This window comes from Cuculus canorus, chromosome Z, assembly GCF_017976375.1.
Source record: "Cuculus canorus isolate bCucCan1 chromosome Z, bCucCan1.pri, whole genome shotgun sequence".
NCBI lineage: Eukaryota > Metazoa > Chordata > Aves > Cuculiformes > Cuculidae > Cuculus > Cuculus canorus.
Window position 1 is genome coordinate 31,380,642 of NC_071441.1, and position 20,960 is coordinate 31,401,601.

General features: G+C 40.4%; 2 protein-coding genes across 2 annotated transcripts in view; one reads left to right on the forward strand and one right to left on the reverse strand.

The window, feature by feature from the left end:
* The window catches only part of GIN1 (gypsy retrotransposon integrase 1), a 30,531-nt gene extending 22,865 nt beyond the window's left edge, over nt 1-7,666 (reverse strand). Inside the window, 3 exon segments of the mRNA XM_054053646.1 lie at nt 2,892-3,085; nt 3,962-4,107; nt 7,555-7,666. Of these exon segments, the coding sequence (XP_053909621.1) occupies nt 2,892-3,085; nt 3,962-4,100 (333 nt within the window). The 5' untranslated portion in view covers nt 4,101-4,107; nt 7,555-7,666.
* Nucleotides 7,423-20,960, forward strand: part of PPIP5K2 (diphosphoinositol pentakisphosphate kinase 2) — a 49,046-nt gene continuing 35,508 nt past the window's right edge. Inside the window, exons 1-4 of the mRNA XM_054053647.1 lie at nt 7,423-7,568; nt 17,820-18,219; nt 19,747-19,942; nt 20,701-20,791. Coding sequence (XP_053909622.1) covers nt 18,076-18,219; nt 19,747-19,942; nt 20,701-20,791 — 431 coding nt within the window. The 5' untranslated portion in view covers nt 7,423-7,568; nt 17,820-18,075. The remainder of the gene's footprint in view (nt 7,569-17,819; nt 18,220-19,746; nt 19,943-20,700; nt 20,792-20,960) is intronic.

The following is a 20,960-nucleotide window of genomic DNA, read 5'->3' on the forward strand; positions in this document are numbered from 1 at the left end:
TGAAGGTTTAAGATGATCAGCAGGATCATAAATCTCTATCATTCCTAACCTAGGTCAGACCAGGCAATGCAAACCAAATTCATTTTACCATCTTTCTTATCATTTTTTAATTTTAGATTTTTCAGCCTCAGTATAAAAACAAAACAAAACCAAATAACACTTAAGGTCAGGAGAAGAACATGTGCAGGAATTCATAGCTGAACTTTCCTCATCCTGAACGTATTGTGCTTTTTCAAGTCCAGAGCATAAATCATAGAATCATGGAATCGTCTAGGTTAGAAAAGACCTCCAAGATAATCAAGTCCAACTGCAAACCTAATACTGCCAAGTTCACCACTAAAACATGTCCCTAAGCACCAAATCTACATGTCTTTTAATTGCCTCCAGGGATAGTGACTTAACCACTTCCCTGGGCAGCATATTCCAATGCCTGTCAATCGTTTCTGTGAAGAAATTTGCCTAATATTCATTCTAAACGCCCCCAGCGTAATTTGAGGCCAATTCTACTTGTCCTATCATAGAATCATAGAATCACCAGGTTGGAAAGGACCCATTGGATCATGGAGTCCAACCATTCCGAACACTCCCTAAACCATACCCCTCAGCACCTCATTCACCCGTCCATTAAACACCTCCAGGGAAGGTGACTCAACCACCTCTCTGGGCAGCCTCTGCCAGTGCCCAATGACCCTTTCCCTGAAAATTTTTTTCATGATGTCCAGCCTGAACCTCCCCTGGCAGAGCTTGAGCCATTCCCCCTTGCCCTGTCCTCAGTTACTTGGGAGAAGAGGCCAGCTCCCTCCTCTCCACAACCTCCTTTCAGGAAGTTGTAGAGAGTAATAAGGTCTCCCTTCACCCTTCTCTTCTCCAGGCTAACCAACCCCAGCTCTCTCAGCCGCTCCTCATAAGACTTGTTCACCAGCCCCCTTTATCAGCTTCATTGCTCTTCTCTGGACACACTCCAGAGCCTCAACATCCTTCTTGTGGCGAGGGTCGCAGAACTGAACACAGTATTCAAGGTGTGGTCTCACCAGTGCTGAGTACAGAGGCAGAATAACCTCCCTGGACCTGCTGGTCATGCCCTTTCTGATACAAGCCAAGATGCCATCACTTGTTATTTGTCAAAAGAGACTAACACCCAGCTCACTACAACCTCCTTTCAGGTAATTATTGAGAGCAATAAAGCTTCCTTCAGCCTCCTTTTCTTCAGAGTAAACAATCCTAGTACCCTTTGGTGCTCCTCACAGAACTTCTTCTCCAGCCCCTTCATCAGCTTCCTTGCCCTCTCTGGGCACACTCCAGCACCTCAATGTCTTTCTTGTAGCAAGGGATCCAAAACAGAACATAGTTTTTCAGGTGCAGCCTCACTAGTCCTGAGTACCAGGGCACAGTCACTTCCCTAGTCCTGTTGGCCACACCATTTCTGATAAAAGCCAGGATGCCATTGGCCTTTTTGGCCATGGGCACACTGCTGGCTCATGGTCAGGCAGCTGTTGACCAATATCCCCAGGTCCTTTTCTACCAGGCATCTTTCCAGCCATTCATCCCTAAGCCTGTAGTGTTGCATAGAGTTTTTGTAGCCCAGGTGCATGACCCAAGCCCTTGGCCTTTTAAGCCTCACACAGTTGGCCTTGGCACATCAATCCAGCCTGTCCAGATACCCTTGTACTGCTTTCTTTCACTCAAGCAGATCAACACTCTCCCCAAACTTGATTCTCCTATGCAGATTTACTGAGGGAGCACTTGAACCCCTCATCCCGATTATTGATGAAGATCTTAAACAGAATTGCCCATAACACCAAGCCCTGGGGAACACCACTTGTGACCAGTTGAATTTAGCTCCATTCCCTGCTACTCTTCGGTCCAGTTTTTTACCCAGTGAAAAGAACACCTGTCCAAGCCATGAACAGCAACTTTCTCCAGGAGAACTGTAACATACACTACCACTGTAAGTATTAAAGGAAGTATGAGGCAGCTGGGATCAAAAGAAAGTCCCTTCTTCCGTGTATACTGTGGCTTCTACCATGTATGCTGTGGCTGAAAAACATTGGCAGTAGACATAATATATCATGCATAACACAGATCAGGTTTACCTGCTTGTCCAAATCTGAATTGAAAGCAAAGACTCATTTTCAGTTTATGTTACAGTTACACATGAACTCAAATTATTCAGGTGATGCAGTGAGCTGACAGCAACAGTAATATGGCCATAAAGGACACGTAGATGCTGTTCACTCAATGATCAGATTCTGCCTGGGGATCATATCCACGTATCTTTGAGTGAAGGAGGAGAAAGAACTTTCCCAAGCAGTGATTTGCCCAGGAGGTGGTGGAGTCACCATTCCCGGAGGTATTTAAAAGACATGTGGATGAGATGCTCAGGGGCATGGTTTAGTGGTTGGTAGGTATGGTTGGACGTGATGATCCTGGAGGTCTTTTCCAACCTGGTGATTCTGTGATTTGTTTAACTATTTCCTGAACACACGTAATTGTAAGACAGAGACAACATTTTTGTATTCTTATCTGCCAGCAGCCACTCCAGATACATATTCTTGGCATGGTACACTGCATCCTAACAAAGATACGAGTCCTTGCAAAAGAAATCCCTCTTAAAAACCAGATGTGCCCTGTATATTTAAAGGCAGTATGGTTCCCTGCCACTGGGTAACACACAGCAACATGCAAGCCATCTGGTCAGTAGCAAAAGGGAAAAAACCAAAACAAAACAAAATAAATTACACTTTGGCAAGAAGACCATTTAAAGTTTGACTGTAAGCCTACATTTTGTCGGCATGAAGTGATGTGTGTGCTTGCTGTATCAAAGTCATACAATCACAAAATTTTTGTAACAGACTACATTAAAAAAAAGTTCTGTATCTATTAGACCATACCCACTGCTTGACATCATTTGTTACAGAGGTCCAGTAGTAATTAGATTCCACTAAAGTCAGCGTTCTTGATAAACCATGATGAATGCCAGCAGCATTTTCGTGGTATTTCTCAAGCACCTTATTCTTCTCTTCATCTGAAACTATCACCAGGCACATTTGTTTTCTGTCTTTTCCAATATAGAACAATTTATTTTCTGAAAGAAGAAAGTACGAGCAAGTTATATGCAAGTGCTTTATTTATTTTACTAAACTACTGGGTGTGCTTCAGTAAAGAATTTATTAAATCAACTTCAATTCTCTTCTGCTTAAATGTAGCTTTTTGTTTACAAATACTTTAATTATTTCCTCCAAAGAGCCAATTGTTCACCTATGTTTATTAATCTGGGCATGAGGCATTACAAGGGCAAAGCAGAATGCAAACAATGTTCCCACAAGAAATTTGCCTGAAACACAAGCTAATGCTGGGTTAGGAAGGAGAGGCAGGTCATGTTATGAGACTTATTGTTTTCCAGCCAGCAACCTGATGTTGCAGTTTGCAGCTTTAGCTCCTCCCTGTCTTCTCTATACATAGGCTTGACAGGTTTGAAAGTATTGAGAGACTGCAGCAGACTACAAAGGTTCATATGGCTCCTCATAGGGAGGTAATAAAGCTGGGAAGGGCCAGGAAACTCTAAGGTGACAGATGGCCATCCTGGCACTTCTGCCCAGCCACAGAGAACATCCTCCAAACTGGACTGAACATTCCTTGTCTACAGCTGCAAATCTGGATTTCCCTTTCTATAGTACTTTGATTTAAGAATTGCAACGGCTATGCATTTCCCCAGTATTGAGAACAATGTATGGCTTTTAGACATACAAATTCCTCACAGAAAGGACTAAATCAGATCTAGTTTCCATTTCTGTAAACATCCTGTTATATATTAACAAGGGTTAAGCAGAGTGTTTGTTTCATAAAGATTGCATATTAAAATCACAGCATATTGCAGTGCAAGACCTCACTTTCTTTCTTCATACTAGTAAATCTTCACCTAAAAACCTATTATCAGAGTAGTTTAAGAGACTATTTTTACCATTGAAAACAAATTTTTTAGCTGCTTTCCTGATTCCACTTCTTTCACTTGATAATGTTGTGGAATGATATTCCCCTGGTCGCTTGTAGTAAGCAATCTGCTTCAGGTGGAGCCCACCATTTTTTCCACTAGGGACCATTGCTAACCTGAACAAGATACACAGTATTTGTTAAATAAAGCAACTGTCACAGTAACACATTTTCAGTTTTCACTGGTTTCTTTGTAGTTGAGAGGTCTTCTAATAAAATCACAGGTAAGAGGCTGTTACACTATCCAATGCACTGCACCCATGTCCCCATGCTATCAACTTAACCAGTAAGGAACACTACTTGACACATTACTTTGGTTCTATGCAAAGTTGTTCTTGTCAACCTATATTTTAAAACTTCCAAACAATGGGGACTTCCACTATATTCACTGTGGAAAGGGGGGCCCAGGGAATGAGACCAGAGAGAAAGAAATTGCTTTTCTCATTCTTAAACATTTGGATATCTATCAAACACAGGTGTGCTGGAGATTAGATGTGTCAAAGAGCCACCCTAGTTAGAAAAAAAACCAAACCCAAAGACAAATAAGAAAAAACAACTCCCCCTACAGAACTGATATAAATTTATCTTGTTCTTTTATTCATTTGAGAATTAGATTCTGAAGCTTGAAACCAGACTCTGCATGTAAGGTGACAATTCATTCCCTGACACAGGCTGACTTCAGAGATCACATTAGTAAACCAAGATGTAATTAGTAAAATGCGTCATTGGTACAGGAACAGTTTACGTCTAGCAAGAATAGCAGCAAAATACTTAGCAATTAATGACAAGAAAAAATATTCACAGGCAGAAATATTTATGCAGGCTCTACATGATTTCAGTGATATATATTTTTTAACAAATCTGCTCCAGCAGCAATGAAGATGTAGGTGGAATGGCAGTTTGATCATGCTCTAATTGACATCTACAAGAGTAGGGTCAGGCTTAGGGTCTGCCATGTCATAATTTCTTAATGAATGCTGGTTATCCACATCATTAAGCAAACTTCTTCCTTATCCTACCGGCACAGTAGTTGCTTGCAAATTTACATTTGATAACACAAACTAAAGCAACCCACTGGTAAACTGGGTAACAAACAGTAAAAAGGAAGGTGAGGCCACCATGATAAAATTAATTTTTCGCTTGTTTCAAACCAATCAATTAACTAGCATTTCTGACAGTAAAAGAGTACTGGTGGAGAGCAATTAAACCATCCTTTCTGACTTAGGATATATTCAAGCTTCATTCAGGGGTCTCTTCAAGGCCATTACTCCAGTCACTCAAACATGGCAGGAAGTCAAAACTAGCCAAGTGTTAACCATTGGGACGACAGACCATTTTATGGCTTGATACAGAAAGAAAAGAAGCTCTGGTACAATCATTATTTTCCCAGTACTTTTGTCTTGTGAAACTGTTGCTTGATACAGTGAATATTCATCATGTAGTACATGGTTATTGGTTCTAACAAAATGAAGGTGCACAGCAGTAAGATACATCTGCGCAGGACCACAACTTATACTTCAGCTGAACAGAAATACTATCCTTTTTCCTGCAATGGCAGTTTCTACTATAAAAGTCTGGAAGACTGTACATAAGGCAACAAAGAAAGAACACATTACGTAGCATCCATAGACAATGTATTTATCAAAATCCTGATCCAGCAAACTGTTACATGCTTCAGCAGTCTGCTAGATAATTGCCCAAGAAGACAACATTAAGTGAGCTTAATTCCCAGATATTTAGTTTCCTATGTCCCTACTAATTTTTCCGCCTCAATACCTAATTTACTGTGTCTGGCCCAATCTTGAAAAAAAAACAAAAAACAACCAATCACCCACAAACTGAAAGTAACAGATTAGAAAATTTTCTGGTTTTGTTATTTAGAATAAATACTTCAGATAATTCATATGTTATCTCTATAAATACTCAAAATGTATCTGATAGTCTCTAAAAATCAAAGACTTTTACAATCGGTAATAATTTTTTTTTAATCTTTGAAGCCAGAGAAGGATACACCATTTTACAGTCAAGGAAAGTATTTCAGCAGAGAGTGAATCTTTCATATAACCAGGGCTCTTTTTGATTCAGTGTCTTAAACAAAACAGTCATACCTGTTAACACTTAGCTGGTTTACTTTTTAATGACTACTTTGACAGTACACAACCACAATCCTAACTGCAAAGCTGGGTTTTGGGGAATTTTTTTTTTTTTTTTAAGTTCAGTTTTCAAGTACTTCCCTACTTCTGCTTACAATTCCCACTACAAACGGGAATTCCCAATGGAGCCTTGAATAAAATTTTTCTAAACAAAGCGTTTCCTGAAACCTGCAAGTAAGATGGACACAGTAGCCTACATCCTGACAGAGACCCCTATCATTGCAGAACAGGTTTGTAAGTTCAACAAGGCCAAGAACAAGGTCCTACACCTGGGTCAGGGCAAGCCCTGATTTCAGTCCAGGATGAGGATGATGATGTGATTGAGAGAAGGACTCGGGAGTGCTAGTTGATGAGAAGCTTGACATGAGCTGGCAATGAGCGCTTGCAGCCCAGAAGGATAGCAGTATCCTGGGCTGCATCAAAGTAAGTGTGGCCAGCAGGTCAAGGGAAGTGATTCTGCCTCTCTAGTCCTCTCTTGTGAGATCTCACCTAGAGTATTGTGTCCAGTTCTGGAATCATCAACATAAGAAGGATATGGAACTGTTGGAACGGGTCCAGAGGAGGGCTACAAGGATGATCAGAGGGCTGGAGCACCTCCCGTGTGCGGACAGGCTGAGAGAGTTGGGCTTGTTCAGCCAGGAAAAGAGATCTTATAGCGACCTTCCAGTACCTGAAGGGGGCCTAAAAGATAGCTGGGGAGGGACTTTTACAAAGGCTTGTAGTGATAGTACTAGGGGGAATGACTATAAAATGGGGAGAGGCAGATTTAGATTAGACATAAGGAGGAATTTCTTCACAATGAGAGTAGTGAGGCACTGGCACAGGTTGCTCAGGAAAGCTGTGGATGCCCCATCCCTGGAAGTGTTCAAGGGCAAGCTGGATGGGGCCTTGGGCAGCCTGACCTAGTGGGAGGTGTCCCTGCCCATGGCGGGGTCTTGGAACTAGATGGTCTTCAAGGTCCCTTCCAACCCAAACTATTCCATGATTCCATGATTTCTTGGGTATCTCCACCTTCAAGACAGACACCACCCAACCGGCCGCTGGTTGGCACCACGAGATCAGCACAGGCGGACGGTCAGGATGGAAGCTGCGCTGCAGCTGAGACAGCATGGCTGGAGATGCAGGCAAGCGAGTTAAACCCCCATCCTGACCTTGGCCACCCCATTCCTCGCTGACTACGCTCGACCTGCGAGGAGCAGCGAGCAGTCACAGCGACCGCGGAGAGCGGCCGCCACCAGCCCCACAGCCCCAGCATGCACCGCGCGGGGCGGGGTGCGCGGGAGCCTCGAGCCACCTGGCGCCGCCAGCTTCACGCACGCGCCGAGAGCCGCCCTCGCTTTCTTTTCCCTTCGCCGCCCCCGCCTCTCGCCTCCGCGGGGTGCCGCCGACACCCGCCGGGCCCCGGGCGCACCTGCTCTGGCAGAGGTATGCGGCGCTCGCTCGCCCCTTCCCGGCCGGTCCCGCGGCGCCCCCGGAAGTGGCGGCGGGGGCGGGGCGGAGCGGAGCGGAGCAGTGGCGCCTCCTCGAAGGGACGCAGAGGCAGGTGAAGCGGTGTCTGCTGGGCCTGTCTCTGCTCCCGCCGGCGGGACTGGCCCCTGTGGGGAGGCGGCGCCCCGGGCGGGACGGGAGAGCCTTTTGTCTTTGGCGCAGGCCCGAGGTGCGGTCGGAGCGCCGCGACCGCCGGCGGAGCGCGGGGTGTGCGTCCCGGAGCCGCGTCTGGCTTTTCCCCCGATCTCGTGGTTTGTTCTGTTATCCGAAACGGCTTTACTGAAGCAGCGGGGACGTGTGTTTGTACCGCGCTGGGCTATTGGAAAGGCAGGTGGAGCTTTTTTACAGAGAAGTGCGTGGAGTGAGAGGCCGCGTTCCTATACAGGGGTGTGATACGGTATCTCTTAAAGCACTGGATTTGGGACGGGCTGTTAACATCCCGAAAACTGATGATAAACTCAGTGTAAAATTACTTGGGGCAAAGGTGATTGCTGCCTACATTGTAATCAAGTTAGGAAAGGAAAGCAGCAGCTGTCTAAGAGTTGAGGATTGGTTACGTGTAGTAACTAGAAAATACCCTGTTAGGAGCTGAGATGGAAGAGATGTACAGATAAGAGTGGCCTGTCTAACATTTCTCTTTGCTCTGACGGTGTTTTCCTGAACTGGGGGACTTGGCTGAGTGTTGAAGACGTTTGAGTACACTGCGGTTTTGGCAATTTTATTGTTGCCCTGTAGTAGTTGATCTTGTAGTTTGCCACTTTCCTTACCCAAGCAGGAAGACTGGAGGAGATCAGTATCACAACCACAGTGAAGTAAGTGGTTTCCTGTCTTATCCAAACCACTTGTAGCAAGTGCCCTAAACTGAAAAGTTATTTGTACACTTTATAGTTGTTTGCTACAGTATTTCTGCATCATGTTGCATTGTTCTTTCTAAGTGTTGTTTAAGCTGCAAATCAAAGCTTTTTTTTTTTTTTTTTTTTTTTTTTTTTTTTTTGCCTGGAATATCAAAGTTCCAATTAAATCATTTGTTTTGGTGAAAACTTGCACAATCACAATTTCACAATTTTAAATGACAAGAGGAAGCTAAACCTTATCACTTTCAACAATTCTAGATTCAACCAACAACAGAACTATTCTTGCTATGTTGAACTCATTTGGGCGTAAGGATTTGGTTGATGTTATATGCCGTTTCTACTGTTCAACATGTGGGAACTACTGATTTTTATACTGCTTTTCTTGTCTTGGCTGATTCTTTCTGTTGAAAAGTTTCATCGTTCTGGTGGTTGTGATTAGAACAGATTAGGCTTCCAGAAGCTGAGTCTGATGAACTTTGGTACAGAATTCTTTGCAAAAAACTTCTTGTCTTCACAAAAAACTTTCTCATTTCTATAAAGTTGAAGTAGCAAATTCTTTGTGAGAGTATGGAGAAGCTATTTTGACATCTTTGAGTGGAATTTCTAAAAGCTTGGAAGCCAGCCTTCATTGAAACATTCAAGATGGATCCTGCACTTCATCATGACAGCCCTATGCAACACTAGAGGCCTGGGGAAGAGTGGCTGGAAAGCTGCCAGGCAGAAGAGGACCCAGGAGTGCTGGTTGATGGTTGGCTGACCATGAGCCAGCAGTGTGCCCATGTGGCCAAGAAGACCAATAGCTTCCTGGCTTGTATCAGAAATGGTGTGGCCAGCAGGACTAGGGAAGTGATCATCCCACTGTACTCGGCGCTGGTGAGGCTACACCTTGAATGCTGTGTTCAGTTTTGGACCCCTCGCTGTAAGAAAGATTTTGAGGTGCCAGAGCATGTCCAGAGGAGGGCAGGGAAGCTGGTGAGGGGACCTGAGCACAAGTCTTATGAGGAGCAGCTGAGGGAACTGGGATTGTTTAGCATGGAGGAGGGGAGGAGAGACCTTACTGCTCTCTACAACTACTTGAAAGCAGGTTGTATGGAGCTGGGTGCTAATCTCTTCTCCAAAGCAGCAAGTGATAGGTCAAGAGGGAATGGCCTCAAGTTGTGCCAGGGAAGGTTCAGACTGGATATGAGAAAAATTTCTTCACCAGAATAGTGGTCAAGCATTGGAACAGGCTGCCTAAGGAACTGATGGAGTCTCCATCTTTGGAGGTATTCAAAAAGCGTGTAGATGTGGCACGTTGGGACACGGTTTAGTAGGCATGGTGGTGTTGGACTGGTCATTGGACATGATCATCTTAGAGGTCTTTTCCAACCTTAATGATTCTATGAAGCTTGCCATAAATGTAAGTATTGTTATATGATGTATTTAACATGCCTTGATTTTGAAAGGAACTTGGAGGTTAGTGAATGTGATGGTTATCTCTTCTGTGGTTGTGCAGGCGGCACTTGTAACGTACGTCAGGTGTCACTTCGTAGTAGTGTTTGCCAATTTAAAAAAATACTGTCTTTTTATCTTAAAGGGAAGACAAGGGTATTTACCAGACAGTTTTTTTCTAGACTCTTAAGGCTGTTCTGACACTTCTGTTGAAGGGTGGTAATGGTTCATTTTGCAGTTTATGTTTTAGTGACAAAGTTTTAGCAGATGCCATTACTTGTGCTGAAAAGTGACATTTCTGCTGGTGAGATATTGGGAAAAACAAATTCTGCAAGCTGTTACAGTTGAGCCCCACCCAGCTAAATTTCAGCTGCTAAACTGTGCAGTTGAGTACTAAAATCCTTTCCTCCCCCATCCCTCAATGAAAAGGGAGAGGGAAATGAGAGGAAAAAGGCTTACATGTTGGAAACTAGAAATACAGCTTCAATTAAATGATAATGGTAGTGATAGCAATGCAAATAATTAGAAAATATACAAATATACGAGATCACGCCCCCACCCCACTCCTTGACAACTGTATGTCTCCACAAATACTGCAAAGCAGGGAATGGTCCACAGCTAGGAGGGAGCTGGATTCAGGAACTGGATTCAGGAACACACCTGAATCAGGATCAGGAGCAACCAGAATAATGAGGTCCTCACTGGACATAGGCCATTGCAGAAGAGAGCGAGACCCTTGTGGTCTCTCAATTTTGTACCAATTTTGTACGTGTGTGGGCTGGAGTACTCTGTTGTTTAGTTTAGGGCCACCTGCCCTAATCGCTTCTCCTTGCGGTTGGTGGCCCCCTTCCTGCTGGCTTGAGGATGGCCTTGGTTAAGTATAAGCATTGGCCTTTTTGCATACCAATGCCCTGTGTTATCCCTTTAGAGGAGAACACTATCTCAAAAACATGCACTTAGTTTTCAGAGAAATGAAGTTGCTTACAGCAACTCAGGCACAAAACTGACTATAATTTACCTCAAACTACAGCACAAGCAAAGAATTTAATAAGTGAAAGATTAAAATACTTGCATTGAAAATGTATTTCGCTTTAAGTTTGGCAGTTCTAAATGACTGGAAATATTTTGCTTAATTAATTGTGTAATTACTAAGAAAGAGAGCAGGCATGGGGAAATCAGCCAGGTAATTACTGTTTGAAAACTGTAACAATTGTGGCTTAAGACTAGAAAACCCAGTCATCAACAGCCTAAAAGGCGTGTTTCCTCACTGCAAAGCTGATTTATGAACTGAGTCCTGTTCAGGCATAGACAACTCCTTACATTTTTAGTCCTCTGGGCTAAGCTCCTGTAGCACGGCGGGTCAGACTGAAATCCTACTTCAAGAACAAACATTTAGGTGGCACAGTTCTTGGAAAAGAATTCGGGTCTAGAGAGAAGATTTAGGCAACTGCGGTTAGTTGGTTAGCCTAGCTACACAGTATTTCAAGAAATGCAAGTGTTCCTGTAAGTAACACTTATGAGAGTTTATTTCAGTAGGAAATGCCAGTAAGGTGGGTACTTCTGGATTCCTGTTGCTTGAGATTGTGTCTCACTGGTAAGATGTTGCACATCGGGTACCTGCCTTCTGCCAGGAATCCGAAGCAGCAAGCTCTCCTTTAAAGAGATGCCCAGTGGTCTTAAATGGATTATTGCAGAGGCACTACTGGCATCACTGTCACGCTCAGCTTTAGGCAGTAGCAGGCCCTTCTTGGAGCCGTCTGGCATGGGCTTTTTCTGACATGGGAGCAGCTTGTGGCGCCTTCTCACAGAAGCCATCACTGCAGTTCCCCTGCTACCAAAGCCTTGCCGTGTAAATACAATACAAGCACTTAGCTGGCAAGGAAGACTCACAGCTCTTTTTCAGAATGTTTCTTCAAGCCTCAGTAGAGCAAAACTGAAAGGTGAGTAGCCTGTTTTGGAATGGCAGTTGCTATAATTTTTCTTGTAGAATGATGCATGAAGTACCATGTAGTAATGCTTTTGGAATACTGTACAAAATATTTGCAGTGTTCCTGTAAACATAAGGAACAGAGCATGTTCACAGTTATTTAGCATAGATTATGGCTCTTCAGCTGATGATCTGAGGGTTGTGTTTGGCTTGTAGGCACAACCAAGTGTCTGGCTAAAAGCAACAAATAAAGGAAGGCTACTCTTCATCTTCTCTTTTGAGGATATGTATATTGTGCTATGTAAGGTACAGCAATAAACAAGTCATGTATGGTTTACTCAGAATGTTGTTTTCAGCAGCTTCTGTTTTTTGGCATCCTTTCCCTCTTTTTCTACCTTCTGCCTGTCCTGTCTCCTTTTTCTTCCTAGTCATCTGTCAGAGCTGAGGAAATGCTGTTCTTGAGTATGGGCCTTAATAGTAGTCCTCAAGTCTCACATTAAAATCTGAAGTACCGAGTTTCTTTGAATCATCTGTAGAAAGGTGTTATGCATCAGTTCAGAGCACTTGGGATTGCAGTTGCTGCTGTCAGTTCGCTCAGAGTTTATAGACTTGATGAGTTCTTTCTTCTTCCTGTATCCCCTCTGCTTACCCCTTGTCCCCTTCCCATACTTTTTGCTCCACCAGTAGACCAACAAACTGGCTGTCATTGGTGGTTTGTTATACCATAAATGGTGTTGCAGAATTGGAGTTCTGAAACAACTAAAATGCATCAGCAGCAGTGAGGCAAACATTTTTGTTTTTAAATGTACTGTTAATAAAAAAGTTAGGCATAGAAGGAAGGTGTTGAAAGCTTTTTGTCATCTCATGAAGGACTACTTGAGAAATAATAAAGTCACTTGTGTTTTAACTACTTAATTTGAATTAGGAGAAACTGGTATTGGATGCAGTTGGAATATCCCTGGAGCAGTAAGAACTAAAAGTTTTAAAGGAACAGTATGGAGAGAAAGTGCAGGAAAATGGCCTTTTTTGTTATTGTTGTGTATATTTGTATGTGCAGAATCTTGTAACAGATGAGCACCGCTGCACTTCCTGTACAGTTACCCGTTTGTTAAATTCCACAATGTGAATGTCACAAAATGTTTTGTAGTTGTTTTTGTTGTAATGGCATTTCTAAAAATTGCTTTCCTAAGTGATTTAGGTTTGTGATTTAGGAATGTTTTATAGCTATTTAATGTATGATGTGTTGTTTTTTTTTTTACTTGAGATAACAAATGAAAAGCATTTTTAGTCTAGCTTTGTTCCATTAGTTTCTGTTAGAGTGAAGTAGAGGCAGTATATATGTGTTCTGTTAGCTGTAGCAACACAAAAGAAAATCTAGTGAAATGCTTCTGTTTATACAAAAGTTGTGTATGTTTTTGTTAGCATTCAGAACGTGACTGTTAAAACTTTGAGCGCCTTTTACATGACTGTTCAAAACTACTGCTGGCTGCTATGTTGAGCCGGTCTGTTGCTCACAGTTACTGGAATGCTAATCTTTATAGTCTAAGCAAACCTGGGAAACATGGTAAATGCTGAAACCAATGCTAGGAAAAATGTGGGAATATCTGTTAACATTTAGTAAGGACTACATTTTTGTTATTTTGGTTTATAATATACTTGTTGAATTCTTTTATGATATACTTGTGGAGAAATGTTTTGTTAGAAAAGAAGTCTGTAGTATAGTGCTGGGCTTGGAGTGCTTAGCTGGCTACCAACATCTGTGATTCAGATATAGCCCTATTTGTATGTTACTGTTAAGTTTGTCCATGTGTCACTTTCTATATAGAATGTTTTTTTGCATACCTTCCACTAGTAACTGATAATGATATCAGTTAAACTGAAGGATTTCTACTTACCCTTTGCAGTGCACTATTTTAGTGCTGCCTAACTTTTTAAGGGAAACCTGAGATGCATTTATTTCAAGATGAGAATGTAAATGTGCATATTTACTGTTTTCTTTAAATGTTTACTTTATTTTTTCCTTTTTTTTTAACAACAGTGTTGGTTAAATTGTTGTTTTCAAAATTAAGGACTTATTTTAATCTGTAAACTGTAAAACAGAAGCTTTGTGTAATAGCTGAGATGTGAAGGAAACGTAATCTAATTTTACCTGGAAAGGTCATTGCACAGTGTTATGGGATTGTGGCCTGGATAGTCTTGGGGCTGTCTCTTTGGAAGTGGGTTAGCGTATATTCCAACATGAAGGCTTGGGTTTTGTCTTGCTTACATTGTAATCTTCTGTTGTCAAGGCGTGTGTGTAATCTAATCTTCACTGTCTGAGGAGGCTTATGCTCGTGTGTGAAGTATGAAGGTCTAACATAAAACATCTCTGACTCTGTGTCACTGCTGGTGCTCTCTTCTTAATACAAAGAAATGGTATTGGAAAGATCTTCCTAGCTCCAGGGGCAGCAAAATGGAATTCTGCATAGAGGTTTCTCCTATCAGCATTGACAAGACTTCTAATGTGGGAAGATAGCTCCGTCTTCTTGCTATGCCATTTGTTGTTTCTCCTTGGTGTACAACTTGAGAACCATAGTTTTATCCAAGCACAGTCCTCCTGCATTTTTTACATCAGATAACTGTAGGAGTTTTTAAAAGACTTTTTTAAGTTGTTCACTGTAGTTTCAGTCAAAGCATTTAGAGCAAAGAATTCTAATTCTTATCTCTGAAAGCATTATTCTAAAAAATAAATGATTTATTCATTATATTCTGACTCAAATATATTCTGCTAATGACAGTGGCTTACAGCACCTGCTATCTGGGAGATAAGCTCGTAACCATCATCAGTCAAAATAGCGATTTGTATGCAATTCACTGAGTACATGCAGTAGTTCAGTAGCCTGAAATGTGTCAGTATCTTTTCTTGATTCTATGTCTTTGGTCTTACTTTTACAAACTGTTTGAAAACTTTTGCACCCAGTGACAACAGCATGGAGTAGCAATTTAGTAATTCATCTACCTTCAGACATGTGAAAAACATAGCAAACCTTGCAGAAAATAATCTGTTAGCTCCAAGCAGACGATGTGACTGTTCAAAGTCTTGTTTTCCACAATGGAAGGTCCACTTGACACATGTACTTGCCACCAATATGTTTTACCACAGGAACTTTTAGTAAAAATCATCATAAAAGCGCAAACTCTCAAATACTCTGTGAAATCAAATTTTACTCAAGTCATTACAGCAAGAAAGAAAACAAATTATTAGTAGCGATCAACAACAAGCTAACAGCAACAGCGTGTAAAGGCAGTGTGTCTAATCATTACCGTAAGAGAGTACATATAGTAATTAAGAAAGATACATCACCAATTGCTTTCTTATCATCATGTAGATCCAGTTGCTGGGGGTGTGTGGTTTCTATTTCATAGTGAGAATTTGGAGAGGTTATCTCAACAATTGAGAAACCCATGCAGTGTGTCCACCCATAGGTGAGGTCTCCCCACTATTGCTGTGAGGGTCTTAGCTGTTATACCTTTGAAGAAACAACTTGCATCACCCCGGAAAATGCTGTCTCTGGTCCCAGCTACTTACTGCCTCTCTTTCTCATCCTTTCTTGCACTGAGAATAGCACAGCGCAATCACACTGATAATACGACACTTAAACGCTTTCTCACCCTCATGTGTTAAAAATAGCGCAGCACAATTGTACTGATAATAGCAATGTGGAAAGTTACAGACTGAACAGAACACACAGCAATGCAATATGAAACATCCATGGGTCACCCAAATCACTTTAGGCCTGTTGATGGGGCCCTGTAACTTAATTTGGTCCTCTGACCCATGGAGGATTCGTACCCTGACTAATTCCTTCGTTCACAATCTAAGTACGATATAAAAATCGTCTAACTGGTCTAAACACAAATCATCTATGGGTCACCTATATAATTTCTGGCCTGCTGATCAGGCCATGTCACTTCACTATAACATCAACAGCCTCCATATTCTTGAGACAAGAAGGCAGAAAAACACTGTTTCAGATAGGTTTGTTAGAGAATTAATCTTGTCAGGTTATATAGTTGTGTCATTTGTGGACAAATAGTTTGTGCTTTCCCTTCAGTCTTTTTTTGTGGGTCTTCTACGTGCTTTGATAAGTGACCACCTGAGAGCCTCGGGTCATTCCAGAGGTCCTCATGAAATAACTAGTCAGTGGTGGCACACAAACTTGACAACTTCTGCTGCTCTCACAAAGTGCACTCTAGGAATAGGTAGGGGAAAGAAAGCTTAAACCCCCCATCTTCTGATAACCTGCTTATCTGCCTGAAGTGATTGCTTTTCCTTCTTTATGAGAAAACATTAGGTTCTAAAAAGCTGCTGAGATACTTGTTTTCAATTTGCATAATTTGAGTGATCGGAGGGGAAGGTGATGCAAGAGGAACTGTTAAACTTCGTTTCAGACCTTACCAGTTTTTTTGAGTCTTTTTTGGTTTTAATACAATTTCAGATTCTGTATTAGTTGCCAGCATGTATTAGCAATAACCTCTGTCCTTTCTGAAGCTTGATAGAAATAGAATTTGAGAAGCACTTTTCTCCACCCTTTCATAAGCAGCATTGTTTTTTCTCAGTACCTAATTTCTAATTCTTAAACAAGCTTGATGAATTAGGTGTTTGAAATCTCACTTTCTTGTTGGTTGAAGGACAAATGGCTGCAATTGGATATTATGAGGGAGAGTAATTTTTCATTAGAAGAATTAAGGGAGAGCAGATGCATAACAGATATATTTAAGAAATGAATCTTTTTAAACCCCTACTGTCACTCCACAATCCTTATGTGTCTGCTGTTTGGAGCTCATCTTTTGCTTCTAGATCAGTAACGGCTGCGTTGTTTACCCACGCTTAACCTATTGCTCTCTGACTTAGGACAAATTCTTTCTGGGTAACTTTTGCTCCGTACCACCCTCTTTCACAAGAAGCTGAATGGTTGATTACCATTGGGCATTTACTATTGCTTCACTTTGTTCAACAAAACAGCCAAAGTCATTTTGACAGATAAATTCAGTTCTGCTGAGATATCATTGTTGAATGGCACTTACATAATGATCTGACTAATAAACAACTTAATGCATTTCGTCAGTTGAGCTTCTAAACAAGTAACTGCTTATTAATTTTCAAAGTAGTAACAAATAGATTATAATTAGTGGTATGAAGCCATGCACAAATTAGATCAAGAAAGATTTATTAGTTAAAACCAAAGAAGACTGAGCTGTGAGTCTTTGTTTCTTTATAGAAGTTATTTGGCCAATTTTTTTTTTTTTTTTCCAGGACTGGTTAAAATGGTAAAATATGTTGTGCTTACTTCACTGGCATATTAGTGCTTAGAAGTGCTTTTGACAAGAGGCAATACTAGTGTACATCTCTGTAACTAATAATTTTTCATTGTGAAAATAAAGCAATGCTTTGTTGGAAATAAATAAGCAAGCATCAAGCTGGCAGATACAGTCTGCTTTCACACTACAGATTCAGTCGGTTCTTGAAAGAATAGGTTTCTATTTAAGAATAGTCCTAGTGGAGGCTGTTAAGTTTTCATTAGCATTTTTTGTTTGTTTGCCTTTGCCATTTCATCAGGAAATTTTTGGGGAAAAAACAGCAGATGACAGGAATGGTGAGTTAAATATTGTAATATTGGAGATTATTTTTGTTGTTTTATTTTTTGTATAAAAGGTATGTGCTATGCTTTACCATTCTTCAGTTACAAATAATACATTTGACAGTTTTTACTTTTGTGAGCTATATTGTCTGCATCAGAAGTTTCGAAATATCTTAAAATTATTTCCCCTGCTCTAAACAGACAGATAAAGGTGTAGACTGCATGTAGTGTGCGTGGTGCTTTGCTCAGGGGTATGTAAATGTCCAAATGCTTTTTCTAAATGAGGAGGGTTTGTTTTTATGTGCCTTTATCAAGTGTGGTTTGTTTTTCTTGTTTGTTTTTATATTTCTTTTAGGTAAAAAAGTTATATCATCTCAGGGGAAGCAGTGGCATATTGTGGGTTTCTTAGACCAGCAACTCAAACCAGTAATGAGCAGATGATACCAGTTAAACAGTGTCTGGCAGACAACGTCATCGCAGTGGCAACACCACACAATCAACATCAAAGAGCAATGAACTTTAATGTTCCTGAGTCAACGTGAAATATGCCCAGTATCTCAGCTGCCAAAGTGGCTGCAGTTTCTACATAGATCTCTGTAGATCTTGTGACTATGTCTGTTAATGCAACAGAGAACGATCCTCCTAGATTTTTCGTGGGTGGAGAAGATGGAGAAGAATTACTGGATTCAGCCAGATCTACAGATTATGAACACTTCTATGATCATGGGGAAGAAGAAGAGGAAGAGTATGACTCTGTATGTACTATAGGGGCATGTTTGTACTATTTTCTATATTCACTAGTAGTATTTCACTTTGAAGTAGCATTAGGTCACCCAAAACCTAATACTTAAATGGTGTTATGAATTGGGAAATTATTCATATTTAGGTAATGATCTGTCAGTTATTATGTTTGGAATGCAGTACACTTGGAAAGTAAGTATAACTTGAACTTTGAAGTAGATATGCTTGACCTTAATACAGAGTTTCAGTGAAGCTGAGGTTAATTTGCTGGCTTTGCAGACTTGATTTGGATTTTTGAATGAAAGTGATTGTGTAAGCCTTTTGTTTAATTATTTTGGATAATTAGTAGCAAAAGATGATCATGAGTTTTCCTTTGTATGTGTTATCAACTGCAACAGAGTTAACTTCTGATTTTTCAGTTTTTGTTCTTTATCAGCTTTTCTTTATTCATCTGAATGTTGGTTTCATTAAAATCCAACAGGTTTTCATTCTTCTTTTTTGTCTTAGTGTGTAGAAGGTGCAGGCTAAGTTAATCTTAAGTTAAACCTTAGTTTATGATCCTTATAGAGTGTTGAGTTGTATTTTAGTACTGTGCTTACCATTTTTTAGGGTTTTTAAGACACACTCTTGATTTTATTATGCATGAGTCATCAAGGTGTGTCATTTTTTTAGTTGTATTTTGCTGTTGTTTTAGTTGTAACATTTCACTTTAAGGAATAGTCAGATTAAATTTTCACTGGTTGCAAGCTAAAAAAAATTAAATGCAAAGAGGTGTTAATAAAACGCTTCACCATGGTTAAAGGTAAATTGGAAATGCAGAGTAGTGCAAAATTATTTCCTCAGAGAGCTCAATTCAGTCAGGGTATTTTAGCAAGAGAAGGTAATTGGCTATTTTAAAAGAGCAACAAGTTGAATTAAAGGGTTGTTCTGGGTTTGAGGGTTGTTTGTTTTCTGTTAGACAGAGGAGTAAGTTGGGTGTTGCACTTGGGAATGCAATTGCGATAGAGAAATTTTTAAAGGCTTCCAACTTGAAAGAAAATACAGAGCATATGGAAGAAAAATGAAACTGTCTATTTACAACATAGCTCTGAAATCTAGAAGAGAATTATGAAAAGGAAAATTGGTAAACCAGAAAACACAATTTAAGTATTAGGTAATAAGTTGAGAGGTCTTGTGACTACTAAGTAGGTGTAGAAAAATTAAATAGTTTTAAAACAAATTGCTAATTTATTTCTGAATAAGCCATAAATATTATTTCATTCAGAGTTGCCATTTCTCGCTTAGATTCTGATCCTGTGTATATGTTCCTTAAATGATACTCACAAAACGTAGTGTAGAGCTATTTATTTCATTTTTGAGGTGTTTTTCATACGGTTGCAGTGTGGTGTGCTTTCGTGCTGCGTTTTGTTACTTGCTAGCAATTTACCTGATTAAAAGTTAAATTAAAGGTAGTATGAAAATATCTGCTGTAGTATTACGCTGCTAAAACTCTTGTATTCTGAGAAAGCTGAAAAATAATAATTTCCCCCCCACCCCTTCAGCCACCAGAAAGACAAATTGCAGTTGGGATTTGTTCAATGGCTAAGAAATCTAAGTCCAAACCAATGAAAGAAATTCTTGAACGCCTTTCCATGTTTAAGTACATAACCGTGGTGGTATTTGAAGAGGATGTCATCTTGAACGAGCCAGTAGAAAACTGGCCTTTATGTGACTGTCTCATTTCTTTCCATTCTAAAGGTAAATGTAATTTACACTTACATTAATATTACATTTACATTAATATTACATTTACATTAAATATTTTTTACATCTAAATACTTTAATCAATTCGAAGGTCTTCTTTCTTTTTGTTTTGTCTTGTACTGGTTTTTCCTAGGAAGTGATTAATTTGTCTTGTTTAATCTAACTGAACTGATTTTTAAAATACAAGCATTTAAAAAGATATTGTTTACATTGTTCGACATAGTCATGTCTGACATAGTATTTAAAATAGCTATTCCATTGGTAAGTATCTGTGGAGTTAGTGGAAATGGTGATCTAATACTTAACTTGGTCCAAGAGCTGTGAAGATGTGCTACTTTCTCAGTTGGAGTGTTCGGTCTCTGGCCACTTGTTCATGTATCTCTGTAAACGTCTAGTGTTTTTTGTAGGGCTAGGCAGTGACACAAAGTTGAGCAGACTGAAGCTAAAAATTATATCTTCAGGTAGACACAATAAGAGCCTTTTTATGGCCCTATGGAAATGGAGGACATGTGGAATGAGAAGGAGGGAACTGGAGACAGGACCACAACTTTTGTTAGCTTATGCTGAAATTAGGCTGTAGTTTGATGGTTGTCTTAAGCTGGTGTTGTCTGTGTCTGTAGTTGAGGGAGCATCCTCCTACTTAAGCTATACGTCCGTTTTTTCTCTGAAGCTTGAATATGAAGATTCTAAACTATTTAATTGTGTTGTTATGTCTTGTAGTTTTACTTTATTTGCCTTAATAAATACTTTAGGATTTCCACTGGACAAAGCAGTTGCCTATGCAAAACTCAGGAATCCATTCATAATCAATGACTTGAATATGCAGTATCACATACAAGACAGGTAAGAAATGCTAATTACCTGTAAACAGCAAGCTACGTCTAAGTAGGAAGCTGTGAGAATCTGTTGGTATTGCATGGCAACAGTTCCAGTATATTGTCCAGTAGTCTAAATAAAATTATAGTGAATGTTACATTTTATTAATGCATGCGTAGTTTTCTGGGATATGTCT